We start from the raw sequence: 15,634 nt of genomic DNA on the forward strand, positions 1-15,634 counted from the left end.
CAGTAAATATATTCTAATATTTCTATAGTATTCCTAGCCTAGGATATTAAAGTCTTTGGTTTTAGTATCTATTCTATTAAGTCTATAAGCTACCTTCTTATAAAGTCTTTCAAAGACTATAAGTTATATACTAAAGCCTTTATCTCTATTTTTATATGCCTATTTGATTAAGTAAGTAAAATGTTTTAATATAAAAGTAATATTATATTTATATAAGCTAAAGTTCTATTATCTTATTATAGTGTTGCTATACTGCAGGTTAAAGCGCCCTATAGACTAACTTATTATTTATAATACTACTCTCTTTCGCTGTGCTCCTTTTAGAGCCCAGATGCAGGGCATTAGCTGCACTTTTATTTTTCCTTATTAGATAGATAAAGGTTGGTAAGAATATAAGAGCAAGACTTGACCGGGGTTGACTGATACTGGATAGTATGATTTAGAGGTTCGAGTCTAAGTACCACTTCGAAGTCTAAGAATAAATAGATAGAATGATTTGAGTTTAAATACCAGCTAGAGGTTCGAATGCAAATAGAGAGAGAGTGCTCAATCGGGCCAAGTGCTAGATTACTTATCACAGTAATGCAATTAGTCCTCCGCAGTAAGGGACCTTCCATCAGATCTCACAGCTTCTAAGGAATTAATCAGAGCCAAATTTAAGGACTTTTATTAAAGGATCAAAAATCAGGATCCTAGTACCAAAAAGGGACCAGAGGTTGACACCGGTTGGGGTTGCTATAATATTTATCGAGTCAGAGTAGCTGGCGTAGACTTAAAGTTTAGGCCTAGAAATGGGCACAAGAGTGGCACTGGGCTCAGTGCTTAAGACAAAGTGTGAGGAGAGCCGAGTGGGGCTGACGGGGGACTGAGGGAGGGCTGATGAAGTGACATAAAAGCGGCAGCCTGTGTCAGGTCACGTGTCATTTGAGTTTCGTCTCCGAATACCACATAACAAAGATTAGAATTCTTGGATTTCTCAGCTATCTAACCAAAGGCACCAATCGTATTGTTACACTCCAACTCCACCATCCAGTCGCAATGCAGTCAGCAATCATTTGGCCTACCAAGTTCCTGCCCGGAACCACCGACAACTATGTCTCCAATGAAGTAATTGTACGCGACATCACAGCCGCCCAAATTTGGACCTACCTCGCCGACATCACTCAATGGGAGTCGTACTACAATAACTGCAGTCATATCACGCCGCCAGTCGGAGGCAACAACCTCAAGAAGGGCGACAGCTTCAGCTTCTCGACTTTCGGTTTTCCCCCCTTTCCGGCAGAAGTCATGGAGTCTCTGCCGCCGAGCGCGGGCTCACCGGGACGCTTGGCATGGAGAGCATGGGTAGATGGGGACGAGAGCTCTAAGCTAGATGTGTATCACGCTTGGATTGTGGAGGACTTGGAATATGGCGTGGTTAGAATCTTGACGCAGGAGTCTCAGATTGGACAGCCCGCGGCTAAGCTTGCGGCTACAAAGCCAAATCCCATGTTGAATGGTCATCAGGAGTGGCTCGACAGCTTGGTCAGCTTTACCAAGCAGAAACAGAATACCTTAAGCTAATACAACCTGTGGCTGAGAGCTTATAATCGGCACATAGAACTTGGTGCTAGAAGTTGCCGTTGGACAGTGTTCTTCATAATGCTATCGCTTTCTTCCAGTGTATGTTGGTGGAAAGCGTTGCCGGTGTTCGCACTATCACCATCGGTTCCTGAACACCTCATGGCATGTACTCGTTGTACTGTGAACCATCGTTCCGGCAAACCTGGTTCTTGTTGACCATTCGAGCTATTGGCACCACGTTGTGCGTAGCCGTTAAGGGCGTCAGGTGCAACGGCGTTGTTTGGGAGAGAAGAGCTAGCTCAACGTTTGCAATGCATAATCATGCCGAGGCTACCATGATGCCCTGGCTACAAGATCTTTCCCCGCCAATCTTTTCAATCATCATGATCTTGGTGTTACATACGATCAGATCTCGCTTCGCTCGTCTTCTCCTTCTCTTACCTGGTCGATCAATGGCTTGTGTGCCTGAAGGAAGGCTACATTAATTGTACTGAACTTCAACAGCATCGCATCTAGACTTTTCTATGGCCCGATGCGAGTAGATGTTATATACATGTGGGAAGCATGCTAAAAGACTCCATTACAGTAAGAAGCACAGGTCGCTCGAGAAAGAAAAAAAAAAAGGTATTTTCGTCATTCGTCAAGGGCAAATTGACGACCAGTGGAAAAGTACTCGAAAACATGACAAATCGCTAACATTAAGCAGAAGTGGGGGTTTTCGGATTTGCCGAGAAAGTAACAGAGATCGACAGAGACGGTCACGCATCGAGACATAGCTCCGCTTAAGGTTGCATGCACGGATCTATATAAGCAGAAGGAGGTTAGGCTTCGCCAAGGATGGCACGCGATCATGATAATTAATCAATGTCTCATTATTTCTGCGTTATTATTATATACATAAGTGATCTTGACCTGCTTATTTGCAAGCAAAGGCTGTTTAGTAGAGTGTGGTCTAGGCCTTTCATCGCTTGATCGAGATCTATTTGTGTGCTGGGGCTTGCTCAACGGTCTCAACAGTAGCCTGATCGGCCTTGCTCAACTGGTCGAGAACGTGATCATCGACAGACTCGTGGAAGACATCGACCTTGGTGGTAGCAAACTTTCGAGCGCTGACACCCTTCTCGAACAGAACGCCCAACTCGGCAAAGGTTCGGCCGTTGGGCTCGGGCAGGCGGAAGTAGGTATAGATGACGCAGAGGAAGCAGATGCCACCCTGTTGAGCCTGTTAGCTTGGGGATCCAGTGAGGGAATGGCTCAAGACTTACCCAGAAGAAACCGGTGTAGTTGCTCCAGTTCCAAGCGGTGGGGTTGAGCATGTAAGGAGCCAGAACAGCGTTGACAATACCAACAATGCCGCTGCAATAGGTTAGCTGCGCGTACTTTTGTAGTTTGTGAGTCAGACTTACTAGAAGATACGTCCCAGAGCGACGGTCTTGATCTGAAGTCGTCGAGAAGGAAGCTCAGAGACAAGGGAGTAGGCCACGGAGCCGACGGTGAGCTGGTAAACAACAGCCCAGCCGATCATCAGACTTCCGGTGGCGAGAGCACCCTTCTGGCGATCAGCCTCAGGGACAAGTCCAAGGAAGCCAAGAATGCACAAAACAGTGCAGAGACCGCACAATCCGTAAAGATAAAGAGTTCGGCGACCAATTCCAATAGACATCAGACCCCATGCACCGAAGACACCAATCATGTTGATCGCATATTGGCCAAGAGCAAAGGAGTAGGCGTGCTCGGCAGACATACCGGCTTGCTCGAGGAAGTAGGTCGAGTAGTTAGAAAAGGAGTTACCGCTGAGATTCTGCATGGCCCAAACCATACAGACGATTTCTGTTCGGCGACGGTTGACACCCTTGAGACAATCGATATAAGAGCTTCCTTCTGTCAGCTTCTCCTCGAGAGCAGTTGTATGAACCATCATAGCGACAGTCTCATCAGCATCGAAATCGGTCTCACGGTTAAGGCTCGTAAGTCGGAGAAGACTCTTCTTAGCATCAGCAACACGGCCCTTGCGGACAAGCCACCAAGGAGACTCGGGAGCAAGCCACAAGCCCACGATCAAAGGCAGAGGCCAGATCCACTGTAGACCATAAGGGATTCTGTAAGCCCACTGATCAGTTCGGCCGATCATAGATCGCAAAATTCCAATGCCGATTTCCTGTCCGAGACCCCAGCAGAAGTTGACGTATGTGGTGAGATAACCTCGAAGGGCGATGGGGCAGACTTCGGAGGCGTATGTGACGCAGATGGTCTGGAAGATACCCCATGGCAGACCGCAGAGGATTTCGGCGGCGAGGAGCATTTGGACGTTCTGGGCGGTGAAGAAGAGGGTGATGCAGGCTGAGAGCCAGATGAGGCAGCCGATGATGGTGTATCGATAACCGAAGCGCTCTGAGAGCCAACCGTTGAGGAAGAGACCGATGATGGAACCGACGTTGGCACCCTGTGACGGTTAGCTTTGTCAATTGAGTGACCTTTGACGGCTCATACATTACTCAAGCCGGCTTGCCATGCTGCTGACACCTGATATGTTCCATCAGGCTGGAGTTGGCCGTACTTCTTGTTCCACTGAGGGAAAGCATCTAAACAACAATTGTCAGTCCAAGTCGCGCGATATTGGGAGGCGCAACTCACAGAAGTTGTTGACAAGGACAATATCGAATCCTTCCATGACAATGCAAGTCGAGATGAGAATACTCCACGCGACAGCCTTGGGATACAGCTTGATGCCCTGCATGAGGGTCATCTTCTGTTCCTTCTGGGCCGCAGAGCGCGCATGGTCGATAACATCAGGATGAGTCTTGCTAGGATCCGAAGCATCGAGATGAGCCTCTGGGGCAGCAGCCGAGACCTTTTCGTCCGACATGATTCAACAAAGGCCGGGACCGAAAATAACAAGAAAAAAGTGATATGAGAGAGAGAGAGAGATGCGGGGAAGTGTGATCTGGGGAAAGATGGAGAATGGGCAACCGCCCCAATATTTCTATTAAATGCTGGGGGGAAAAGATGGAGAGATGATCGGCCAGGTTTCCGGAGGGAGAGACGGGCTAAGAAGTTTGCCTAGCCTTGAGAGTGCGGGACAGATGCCTGAATGGTATTAGCTTGCACATGAAAGATGGGGGAGGATGGCAATCGTCGGCTTGGGTGCTCAGGTCTGGGCACCAAGAGACAGCAGACTCTTTATGCTTGCTTACCTGAATGAGTAGAATATTCTCTGTCTGTATTTCTCCAAGGTCATTCCCAGTTTTCTCTCAGTTCATGGCCCGATTCACCGCCAAATGGCACCACAGAATCTTGGAGAAATGTCTCCCAGTCCCAGTACGTAATTTTCTCGAGGCCCAATTTCTCCGCAACGGCGAGTCCAATCTGGGGGTGGGGTACTCTCGCACATGATTGACCAACGAGAAACAAGGTTATGGCAATCTCTCATGCTAATAAAGTGGATCAGAATGCTCTCGAACAGACCAGCCAATCTCAACGTCTCCATCTCCAAAAACAGGGATTTTCGCTCGGCCAATTCCCGCATAGGCTCGTCGCGAAAACGCCCGTTGCGTTTCGTGGTCCAACGTTCAATTCAGTTAGGCTTTGTATTTTAGTGACTCGTGATGAGGGACTGACGGTGAGAAGTCCGTGGTAGAGAAGTCCGTTGAATGGTCTAGATCCAGAGAGACGGTTCAGATTTCCCCGCGATTCATCTGCCGGGGTCGAAAATGACGAGTGATGGCTATGTTGGAACACTATTGCAACGTCTAGACGCCTGTCAAGAATTGTCCATTGAATCTTAGCTACGGTTTATTAATCTCGATTGGTTATACTCCTGTTCGGTTCATCGGCCGATCATGATAGCTGCAAACTATGACCAACACGTGGCATTCCATCTAGATCAAGTTGGCAGGTCGAACGCCATCCAGCGTTAAGAGACAGGATGTCGCATGCACAATCAATGCTCGCGATCTCCGTTGGAGAACGTGCTGTCATTGGTCCAGGGCAATCGGGCCGACTCCATTCACGCGAGTCGAGATGCCTACCCTGAACTGACCTGCAGTATGCTCCTCTCCTCAAGTCTTGTATCTCAATTGTGATAAAGATAAACAAAGAAGTATGCCCAGATCTTTAATAAATCATCACGAGCTCTGTATTCGTTTTAAAAAGCATGTGTCTTTTACTATTGATAAGCTTCTTGTACAGGTTGACTCAACGTATTTTATAGGGAACTTGTCAAATTACTAGTCAGCAAGACTCTAGTTAGAGCAGACTCGGCAGACAATGTCTAATTTCTAAGGCCAAATCGCAAGATACATATACATATATCACTCAAACTATAATACAGCAACTTCTATTCTATATTGACTTAAATCCAGCCCCTGACAGATATCTCTTGAACTCTCGTTAAGCATTGGGTTCATAACCGAGGTCTGAGTTTCAGCCTCTGGTGGATCCATAGAGTGATTGCTGATAGGCCTGTGGAACAAAACATCCGAAAGTTTCAAAGCCTCTCCATTCTCGGTTGAGGGGCAGATCACAAGCGAGATAATCGAGATAACGCGAAGAATAATCAGCAACAGCACTGCTGCTTTAGCTAAGCCAGAGAACAGAATGATGAGCTGTATATCTTGGTCTGTGCAGGATTTAACATTATTTGCTTCCTGTAATTCATTCCATATACGTTTTCAACATTGTATTCCCCATAGAGCTGTGATTTCGTCTGCTTCTCTGCGCTCGGCCACTGGGGTCGGTTGATCTGATTGACCAATCTTTGTCAACCTGGAGCAAGTATCGCTACAGCATTTACTCAGAATAAGAGTGACAAGCGTTTTCATTTGATCTTTTCTCGATGTTTATAACATCACTGTGTTGAAATGCATGACAAAGTCAACAAATTCTACCCCTTGCACTAAGCGAATAAGATCTCCAATTGAGTTTAGGTCAGATTGATAACCCACTAGAGTCACTAACCCAACCAATCAAACTCCCGCCCACCATTCTCCAACATCCGGTATCGGGCACAATTTCTTAACCAAGTGGAATTCACTCTGGGGCTACGAGAAGAAATTACACTACAAAACTCCAATAAAGCACAATTGTATGATTTGTATCGTAAACATGCTCCGCTTCCGTGGTCTTGGCGGTTAGAATCGGAGGTAATACTCATGAAATGGAGAAAATTTCATATCGTGACAAAATGCAGATCTCGGGGTTACTTTCCTCTGTTTCTCAATATTCGGAAGGTGAACACGAGCTCGATTATCTGACAAATTGCTACTATGCTTGGTACCGAAAAGGTTGCTGACCAGGAGGGTCAGGTATTTGCTGGTGAAGTTCATGATGATCCTGGTCATGCTCATGATGCTGTTTTCGGAAGACTCACCAATGATGGCCCAAATTACCGCAATGTGAGTCTACTCTGCCTACTGATATTCCATATTGTTGATTGTTTATGTCTAGGTCGGTTGGGTGGGCACAGCTGGCCTGATGATGAAGACGCAGCTTGGCCTTGGAATCTTGTCCATCCCGTCAGTGTTTGACACGCTGGGAATGATCCCTGGTCTCATCTGCCTTTGCGTTGTAGCTGCAATTACGACCTGGTCAGATTACATAGTCGGTAGTTTCAAGCTTAGGCATCGCGAAGTCTACGGTATTGACGATGCGGGTGGTCTGATGTTTGGTCGTGCTGGCCAGGAAATCTTTGGCTTTGCCTTTGGTCTCTGTAAGTCAAAGCCCAATCATGTTTGAACACGAGGTTGGTTGGACTATGACTGATGCTTGATGGCGTAGACTGGACGTTTGTTTGTGGATCGGCAATGCTCAGCGTGTCAATTGGCTTCAATGCCGTTTCAAATCACGGAACATGTACTGCCGTCTTTGTCGCAGTTGCAGCTATCACTGGTTTCATCTTTGCCAGCATCCGAACACTCGGGAAGCTAAGTTGGCTCGCTTGGCTGGGATTGATCTGTGTCATCTCTTCTGGTAAGTACATGCCCGCACCTGTCTTAGGAATACCATGCTAAAGTCCCAAACACAGTCATCATCCTTACAATTGCCGTGGGTATACAAGATCGACCTGCAGCTGCACCCAAAGATGCGGTTTGGGTATCAGACTACGAGCTCTTCAAAAAGCCAAGCTTCACCAACGCCATGTCCGCTATCTGTGCGTTGATCTTTGCTTATGCAGGTACCCCAGCCTTTTTCAGTATTGCTGCAGAAATGAGGGATCCTAGACACTATACGAGATCTCTGATCCTGTGCCAGACAGTCATCAGTGCCTGCTACATTGCAATTGGCTGTGTGGTATACTATTTCTGTGGCTCGTATGTTGCCTCGCCAGCTCTTGGGTCTGCAGGTGTCTTGATTAAGAGAGTCAGCTACGGAATTGCCCTTCCTGGGCTGATAGTCACGACTATGTTGACTTGCCATGTGAGTGCTTGCTTGGAATTCATCTGTGAGATATTGCTAATACTATGGATGTTCTAGCTGGCAAGTAAGCATGTCTTTGTGCGTGTCTTGCGAGGCTCCAAGCATCTCGCTGCCAATACCTTCACCCACTGGGCATCTTGGATAGGATGTACTTTCAGTATCACAGTTGTTGCATATGTGATAGCCAGCGGTATTCCCATCTTTGGTGGGCTCGTTTCTCTTATTGGGGCATTGCTTGCCACATCACTCTCATTCCAGCCTATGGGATGCATGTGGCTCTACGATAACTGGAAGCGTGGGAAGCAAGATCGCTCAATCACTTGGTCCATCGGAGTGCTCTGGAGCGTCACCATCATCGTCTTGGGGACATTTCTAACTATTGCTGGGACGTATGCTTCTGTGGTTGACATTATAGCCTCATACAAAGTATCTGGAGGTTCAGCGGCCTGGTCGTGTGCTGATAACTCTGGTTCTTCATAGTTGGGCATTGATAGATACTTGAGTTACGGTGTAACTGTCATGTTTGCGATGCGTCGCAATGGAGATAACTGCCAAGCGTTGCCGTTGGCGTTTCCCGTTTAATATTACACAATTGGCGGTATTTGTCTCTCACTCTAAAGTAAATCGAGCCTTAGATACACGCAATTGACACTACTATTTGCCTCATGGGGATGAAAATTGCATTTGTGATTTCTTTCACAAGAAGCTATCTAACATCTGGCTAAAATCCAATTTCGCAAGGTCTATACTTGGGTTCAATGTACCTTGCACTATTGGATCGCTTGCCCCAGGACTTAGAGAAGTCCCCCATAGTCCATTATCATTCTCAGCAGCAGTAAGGAAATCATCAAGGCTCACAGTCATCTCCATCCCATCGAGAATGCCAAAACCACCTGCCCTATCAGCCATGATGCCGTTATTAAGCCAAGCCTCACTTGCTTGGGGTGACTCCCTTGATGGATTCGGAGTGGCAAGTATAAGAGGACTGGGCACACGGCCTATCTGACCTGGAGTGGCCTGGGGCGTAGCCTGAGCCGTATGTCCATCTTGATGCGGTGCGGAGATACCCAGTCGAACGCCTGCTTGCTGTAACCCGCGTATCATCTTCCACAGACGCCTTGAGACATATGATCTCTTGCTGAAACCCCGAACGAGATCGAGAGCTGTGTTGAACTCTTGTCGTACGGTATCTCGATATACAGCAGGTTCGAGAGCAACAGCCAGGAAGATAACACCAAGAGCAGATATCAGGAAATGGTTAAAACACACTTGCTGTGTTTGGTAGATATCTGTTGTTTGATTGAGATGATGAAGCTTCTGAATCATGTCCTTGGCAATGCTAACCAACATCTGGACTTGAGACGTATCTCTTGCAGGTCGAGGGATAGCATGCAATGCGGACTGATGCAGAAGGATCTTCATCTGGCAGGCTCTCAAATACAGAAGAATCTGCAGACGATGATGACCTCGACCCAGAGCAGGCGCTCCATCTTCGGGTAGTTTCAATATTAGGGGTATTTCTTTGTACCAGCGCTCCACACTGTAGTGAAGGAACTCAATCTCATCTCTGGGGACATTGGAAGTTGTGCTACCAGCGTTATAGAGTGTCGCCCAAACTTTAGCACCGATTCGATTGTACGCTACCATGGCGTGAAGATAAGGAACCTCGTCATCCTGAGACGGTTAGCAAAGGAGTTCGTAGTGTCCAGTGTGATTTGATGTCGAGTTGGACTCACTGGCCACGGGATGTTTGAATCAATGTCATTGCTTTGGATTATAAACGGAAGTCCAGCACCAAAACTCCATCTCCTGTCTAGTGTATGCACACTCCAGAAGAGTCTGATGGCCATTTTTCTTTCCAATGGCTCCTTGAACATGGTAGTGTACGTGGTTGCTTGATGTAGCCCAAGTTCCAGACATGAACGCCCAGGAATCCCGATAAGTCTCCATGCTTGCAGATCGTCACCGGAGAGAAATGAATGAATGGCCTAGATGATAGTTAGTATGGCGAGAAAAAGAATGGCAGGCTAACTTTCCATCAAGGTGAAAAGGTATATCGAGTCAAGTGAAGGGGACTCCCAAATCTTACTCGACATCCTTTCCTGTGCTTTGACAAATAAAGCTTTGCCAAGTCCGCTTGAGCCACTTGTTTCAATGGTCATTGCTGATGACAGAGCCAGTCGCAGGATGTCAATTTCGTCAGCAGTAATAAGTGGTGGTCCAGGAAGTGAAACAAACGCAAAACCAGATCGTGAACCAGCCTCCATGGCGTCATAAAGCTTATGTACGTTTTCGACCAGACCTGACAGCGTCAAGAAAGGATAAGAGTTTCCGATTTCCTCTTCATAAACATGACATAGTCGCAACGATTCCTGTTTGTCGATGAGCCACAGGGGATCAATTGTTGACTTGGTGAAGTTCCAAGAGTCTGGTGCTATGAAGGCTCCATTTTGAACGGGTTCAGATGGGTTGGCAGGGTCAGAAGACTCAGAGCCCCCAGCTCTGGAGCCTTGGGCTCGAAGATGCTGACGGGCAAGCTCCAGATTGAAGGTATAGTTGACAGCGGGCTGACGTGGCTGTCCGGTCGACGACGGCGTGATAGTTGGAGGTGTTGCGTGTGCATGTATCGCCAGATCAGCTGGATCCTCCTGGGCTGTTGTCGACAGTGCATGACGAGAAAGTGGTTGCCTCAAGGGTGTCAGTGATGCAGACTCTGGCCCTTCTCCAGGGCTTACAGCTGTTACAACGCTGCTTCGACGGTCCTTTCGTAGCTCCTGAAGGTTGTCTTGGAGCTGGGCAACCTGTTGACTTAGCGACCTAATAACCTTGGCCGAGCTGATTTGTCAGCGTTAAGACATGCTATGCATGGCTGCGGATGAAGATGAAGACATACGAAGCTGACTGGCTTGTCGAAGTTGAGGGTGCATAAATGCCTGTAGTTACGTCAGAGATTATGAAGTATTCATGCTTTACAAGTTATCTTACAGTTGAGCGAATGCTGGACACATCGCGCGCACGGATGCTGCCCGTTGCATTTGCTTTTACGTCTCTTACACTCATTGCTTGATCAAAGGTTAGTCGGAGATGACCAATGCTGATATTTGACAGAATAAGAACAGTCTTACCAAGCCTTGGAGATGTACTTGCCCCGTTTGGACTTGGGTTTATGTGGGCGTGATCCTCTTGACGCGTTATTGTTACCCTGAGAAGAAGTCTGAACTTGGGTGGCATCAGCTTGATCATTATTATCGTTGCTGACTGGCCCAACACCTGCGGCCTCCTCTAAAACCTCACCGTCATTATTTATTGCTATTGACCCTGTCTGCTCGTTAGGTGGGGTTTGAACGGTCGACATGTTGAAATTTGGTAATGTCTTGGTGAAATGGTACGATGAATGGCCGGTAGCGGAAATGGAAGACAATTCCGGGGATTTTCGATTTCTTAAAGAGAATATTCGGAATTGGATGACTAAGTGCGGGGTACACTAGGTAGTTTTATGGAGGATGATAATGGCTGTTGGTCCTATATCTCAGGCTAACTCAAGCGAGATAGTGGCGTCCATATTCACAAAACTAACTAGTTATGTATTCCGATGTCTACTGTGGCATTTCCATCACTATTCTGCCGTTCACTTGTCCTTTCTCAAGTTTCTTTGCCATTGTATCAATCTGGTCGAACGGAACCAGCGTAATAAGTGGCTTTACTTCTCCCCGAGTTGCAAGTTGAAAAAGCTCTTGCATTTCAGGAAGCGTGCCAACAGCACTTCCAATAAGCCTAAGGCCTAGCAGATCATCAGCTCCAGTTGTGTTGTCAGCGGTATAAAGTCAAGAGAGTTTTACTTACCTCGGCGAACCATGTCTAGTGGAGAAATAGGGAGATTTTGCGGGTTGACGCCAATACAAACTGTGGTCCCTGCGTTCCGTACGCATTGAGCTGCTTGTTGATAGGCAGTGATGGATCCTGCTGTACAGATAACACCATGGACGCCTAGAGATGTGAGTCTTGTGACTTCTCCTGGCACCTGCGATATGGTCAGTATTTGTTGAGCTTGTTGCTGCCAACAACAAAGGATGAGGATGGCATACATCTTCGGTCAAGTAGTCGATAAAGTGAACAGCCCCAAACTCGAGACAAATCCTCCTCTTATCTTCGCCACTGTTCAAGGGTCATTAGCCATGTCTGCCAATGCTATAGATAAGCCAAGGGGTGATATACGTATCGACCGCAATGACTCGGTAGCCTTGAGCTCTTGCAATCTGCACTCCACTAGACAGCGAGAATCAGCAGTGACCGATTATAATATGAACAGTGGCAAGCAAAACGCACAGATGTCCCAGTCCACCGCCTGCACCAGGGATCAACAGCCAGTTGCCAGTCTGCAAATTGCATTTCCTGATAGCAGAGTACATAGAGATACCAGCTACCGAATACCGAATTAGTGCTCTTATATATGTATGGCTTTTATGAACCGTCTATCTTACCACAGAGTAGAGGTGCAGCGATCTCACTCGGCAAGTTGTCAGGCAGTGGATGAACGAAGTCAGCGTCAACGGCTATGTACTCTAGAAATAATATTAGATATAAAGTACGATATATGTGGTATCTTCTCCTTACGTTGGAAAGTGCCAGCAAGATCCTATAATGTTGTGAGTGAAGCCCGAGATACATGGTGTAAGTGGCATTTACCCTGCCCAGGTTTTGTTGCTTGGGGCACGATGTATACTCAACGTCGCAAATCTCGCACTCCATGCAAGGGCGACTTAACCATCTGGACAGATAAGTCAGGATAATATCAGAAAAGCGTTATTTGTTCCTTACCCTAGTCCGACTCTCTTATTGATCATATGGGAGGTGGCTGCAGACCCAGCTAAAATTATATCAAGTAAATGTCCGAAACAGATATCTGGGCGATCATATCATACCTTTCACCACTATACCAACTCCCTCATGGCCAACTATCTCTGAGATCAATGGCAACGTGCCATAAACGCGATTGAGGTCAGAGTGACTGGCGACTTGAGTTACTCTCCTTCAATGCCGGTCATATCATGGATGGATACTTACCATAAACCAGCGACTACTAGTTTCACAAGGATTTGGTTTTCTGTTATCTGAGGAACAGCCTGCTCGTTCTGAATGACAATTCGAGCTTCTGGTCCAGGGTTCTGGACTCGTGCAGCTGTTTGAGTTACGGGGATATCTGTGGTACACATAGTTGCATGGGATTGAGATACTCGTCAATGGATCACGAAAGAATCTATCTACGAGTAATTATCATGATAAGATGGGTGTTGTCTCAATGCCAGTATGATGCTATTGGATGACTCCACTGCGGAAAGTGTAGGGTCCGGAAAAAGTTTCCGCTCACCAATACCTCCCAGGCATAGCTTACTCTAAATAACGCGGGGATGGTTACGAGTTCTGTCGACCAAGGACTTATTTCTCCGTTGTCTCCGCATCTAAAACACAAAATTCACATGGGAAGAGTGAGGCTTGGGTCTTTACAGGCTTGATCTGCGTGGCGGAACCACTTTCCGAACCACTTCCGCACGCCACGATCGTCCCGCCTTTCCGCTCAGAGGATGACAACACCAAAAGCTAATAACAAAGCATGGAATCTTGACACAGCCAGGGGAACCCGAGGTCCGCCTTCGGATGTCCAAGCAAATAGCAGCGTTTTATGCTTACTCCATATTTGGGTTCCGTTATCCTGGGGTAATTGCTTCTAAAAGTCCGGGGTTCTTAAACTCCAGACATGGTATAATAAACTCCATTCAATCACCAAGGTGGCATTTTGCTACTGCCTCATCCTCCATTATCTCTTGACAAAATGTATATCGCCGAACTATTCAAGGCCCTCTCTAACGAGGCTGTCACGAGGCCCTACCAGACCGCGGTGACGAGTGTTCTCGTGTCGTTCCTTGCTTACATTATCGTCAACGAGTACGTGGCGAGGAGCGCTAGGTTAGCCGCCTTCGATGGACCGAAGAGACTCCCTATAGTAGGAAACCTCTATCAATTGAGGTCGAATGCGGCAGAGAAGTATCGAGAGTGGGCAAAGACATATGGACCAGTATACCAGATTCAACTTGGCAACATTCCCATCCTCTTGGTCAATAGTGCCTCCGCCGCGAGAACTGTCTTTGGAACAAACTCGTCAGCCACTGCTTCTCGGCCTGAATTCTACACATTCCACAAGGTACTATATTGCTCCGCCACGGGGTATTACATGGTATTCTCGACTAACCGCAACCTAATGTTAGCTCGTTTCCAACACCGCAGGTACCACGATTGGTACAGCTCCATACAACGAATCTCTTAAGCGAAGAAGAAAAGGAGCTGCTTCTGCCCTCAACCGACCCGCCGTCGAAACCTACATCCCCCATCTGGATCTCGAGACCAAAGACTTTGTTACCGAAGCCTACAAGTTCGGAAAAGCTGGAACGCAAGAGGTCGATCCGCTACCTCTGGTCCAGCGGCTGAGTCTCTCTCTGGCTTTGACGCTGAACTGGGGAACACGCATGCCCAGTTCTGATAGCGACCTGCTTAGGGAGATCACCCACGTCGAAGTCGAGATCAGCCGATTTCGAAGCACCACGGACAACTTGCAAGACTACATCCCACTGCTGCGCTTAAACCCCTTCTCATTCGGGCACAAAAAGGCTGCAGAGTATCGTAATCGTCGAGATGCATACCTGGGCATGCTGAACCGCGATCTTGAGGAGCGGGTAAGCAAGGGAACTCACAAGCCTTGCATTCAGGCAAATATCATGCTAGACCGAGAGGCCAAGCTCAACGACGTGGAGATGATGTCTATCAGCCTCACTATGCTGTCCGGTGGATTCGAGACTTTCTCAACGGTGACTACCTGGGCTATCGCCTACCTTGCAACGCACCCAGAGATCCAGGACAAGGCGTACAAGGCCATCTCAGATTTGCATGGCCCCGAGTCTCCTCTATGCGATCCTGACGATGACCAGAAGTGTGACTATGTCCGCGCCCTTGTGCGGGAAAGTTTGAGGCAAGCAAACGTCTCGCCTAGTATAATGAGATGTAGCTCTAACGTCCAAACACAGGTACTTTACAGTTCTTCGCTTATCCCTGCCTCGGGCAACCAACAAAGACTTCTACTACGAGGGAAAGTTTGTACCAAAAGGAACAGTAGTGTTCCTAAACTCCTGGGCATGCAATATGGGTATGTTATGGCCTTTCTTGCTGATGCTGCCGCGTAGACTAACATGTTTAGATGACGAGCTCTGGGAGGACCCCGAGATATTCCGTCCCGAGCGCTGGCTAGAGCATCCTGACCATCCCATGTTCACCTTTGGAGTGGGATACCGCATGTGTGCAGGCTCACTGCTAGCAAACCGCGAGCTATATCTCACCTTCATGCGCATGATAGCTAGCTTTGAACTCTCTACAAGAGATGAGATCGACACTAACCCGTTGACTGGGGTTGAAGACTTGACTAGTCTTGTGAGCACCCCGAGAAAGTATCGTGTCACCTTCAAGCCGCGAAACGATGCAGTCTTGAAGGCTGCGATTGCGCAGGGGTTTGATGAATAAGTAGTGGGTTATGTGGTATTGGAAAGTCCAGCTCTTTCAGCTAGGCCTTTATTAATTTATGCAGGGAGTATATACAAGTAGAAAATGTCAA

The 15,634-nt window shown here is 47.4% G+C and overlaps 6 protein-coding genes across 6 annotated transcripts; 3 read left to right on the forward strand and 3 right to left on the reverse strand.

Moving 5' to 3' along the window:
- Positions 1-982: 982 nt before the first annotated feature.
- Positions 983-2,048, forward strand: FOBCDRAFT_184015 (uncharacterized protein; the record flags this gene model as incomplete). Its single annotated transcript, XM_031185369.3, has 3 exons — positions 983-1,524; positions 1,614-1,662; positions 1,813-2,048. Exons 1-3 carry the CDS (start codon positions 1,039-1,041, stop codon positions 2,046-2,048), a joined length of 771 nt encoding a protein of 256 aa, XP_031041011.2. The 5' UTR covers positions 983-1,038.
- Positions 2,049-2,414: 366 nt separating this feature from the next.
- Positions 2,415-4,522, reverse strand: FOBCDRAFT_162403 (general substrate transporter). The gene is made up of 5 exons (XM_031185370.3): positions 4,198-4,522; positions 4,054-4,145; positions 2,970-4,006; positions 2,829-2,919; positions 2,415-2,776 (listed from the first exon to the last, which is right to left on the reverse strand). Exons 1-5 carry the CDS (start codon positions 4,427-4,429, stop codon positions 2,543-2,545), a joined length of 1,686 nt encoding a protein of 561 aa, XP_031041012.1. The 5' UTR covers positions 4,430-4,522; the 3' UTR covers positions 2,415-2,542.
- Positions 4,523-6,827: 2,305 nt separating this feature from the next.
- Positions 6,828-8,457, forward strand: FOBCDRAFT_320101 (transmembrane amino acid transporter protein-domain-containing protein; the record flags this gene model as incomplete). Its single annotated transcript, XM_031185373.2, has 5 exons — positions 6,828-6,956; positions 7,009-7,270; positions 7,339-7,530; positions 7,586-7,977; positions 8,035-8,457. The coding sequence occupies 5 exons, from the start codon at positions 6,828-6,830 to the stop codon at positions 8,455-8,457; spliced, it is 1,398 nt and encodes a 465-aa protein (XP_031041015.2).
- Positions 8,458-8,673: 216 nt separating this feature from the next.
- FOBCDRAFT_240486 (uncharacterized protein) lies at positions 8,674-11,332 on the reverse strand (the record flags this gene model as incomplete). Its single annotated transcript, XM_059610300.1, has 6 exons — positions 8,674-9,651; positions 9,714-9,965; positions 10,092-10,812; positions 10,871-10,944; positions 10,984-11,071; positions 11,103-11,332. 6 exons carry the CDS (start codon positions 11,330-11,332, stop codon positions 8,674-8,676), a joined length of 2,343 nt encoding a protein of 780 aa, XP_059467270.1.
- A 241-nt stretch (positions 11,333-11,573) lies between these two features.
- FOBCDRAFT_274855 (uncharacterized protein) lies at positions 11,574-13,190 on the reverse strand (the record flags this gene model as incomplete). The annotated part of the gene is made up of 11 exons (XM_059611494.1): positions 11,574-11,758; positions 11,821-11,998; positions 12,063-12,132; positions 12,193-12,243; positions 12,304-12,397; positions 12,459-12,539; positions 12,592-12,613; positions 12,664-12,745; positions 12,796-12,844; positions 12,900-12,985; positions 13,042-13,190. 11 exons carry the CDS (start codon positions 13,188-13,190, stop codon positions 11,574-11,576), a joined length of 1,047 nt encoding a protein of 348 aa, XP_059467271.1.
- Positions 13,191-13,807: 617 nt separating this feature from the next.
- On the forward strand, positions 13,808-15,543 carry FOBCDRAFT_240488 (cytochrome P450; the record flags this gene model as incomplete). Its single annotated transcript, XM_059610301.1, has 4 exons — positions 13,808-14,176; positions 14,241-15,018; positions 15,065-15,172; positions 15,224-15,543. The coding sequence occupies 4 exons, from the start codon at positions 13,808-13,810 to the stop codon at positions 15,541-15,543; spliced, it is 1,575 nt and encodes a 524-aa protein (XP_059465023.1).
- Between the last annotated feature and the right edge of the window lie 91 nt (positions 15,544-15,634).

This window comes from Fusarium oxysporum, chromosome V (assembly GCF_013085055.1).
Source record: "Fusarium oxysporum Fo47 chromosome V, complete sequence".
In the NCBI taxonomy this organism is placed as follows: domain Eukaryota; kingdom Fungi; phylum Ascomycota; class Sordariomycetes; order Hypocreales; family Nectriaceae; genus Fusarium; species Fusarium oxysporum.

Coding starts and splice junctions, on each gene's coding strand:
- FOBCDRAFT_162403 (XM_031185370.3), bottom strand. CDS start 4,429: ATGTCGGACGAAAAGGTCTCGGCTGCTGCCCCAGAGGCTCATCTCGAT. Junction 4,007..4,053: donor GGCAAGCCGGCTTGAGTAAT/GTATGAGCCGTC, acceptor TAACCGTCACAG/GGTGCCAACGTCGGTTCCAT. Junction 2,777..2,828: donor ACTACACCGGTTTCTTCTGG/GTAAGTCTTGAG, acceptor CAGGCTCAACAG/GGTGGCATCTGCTTCCTCTG.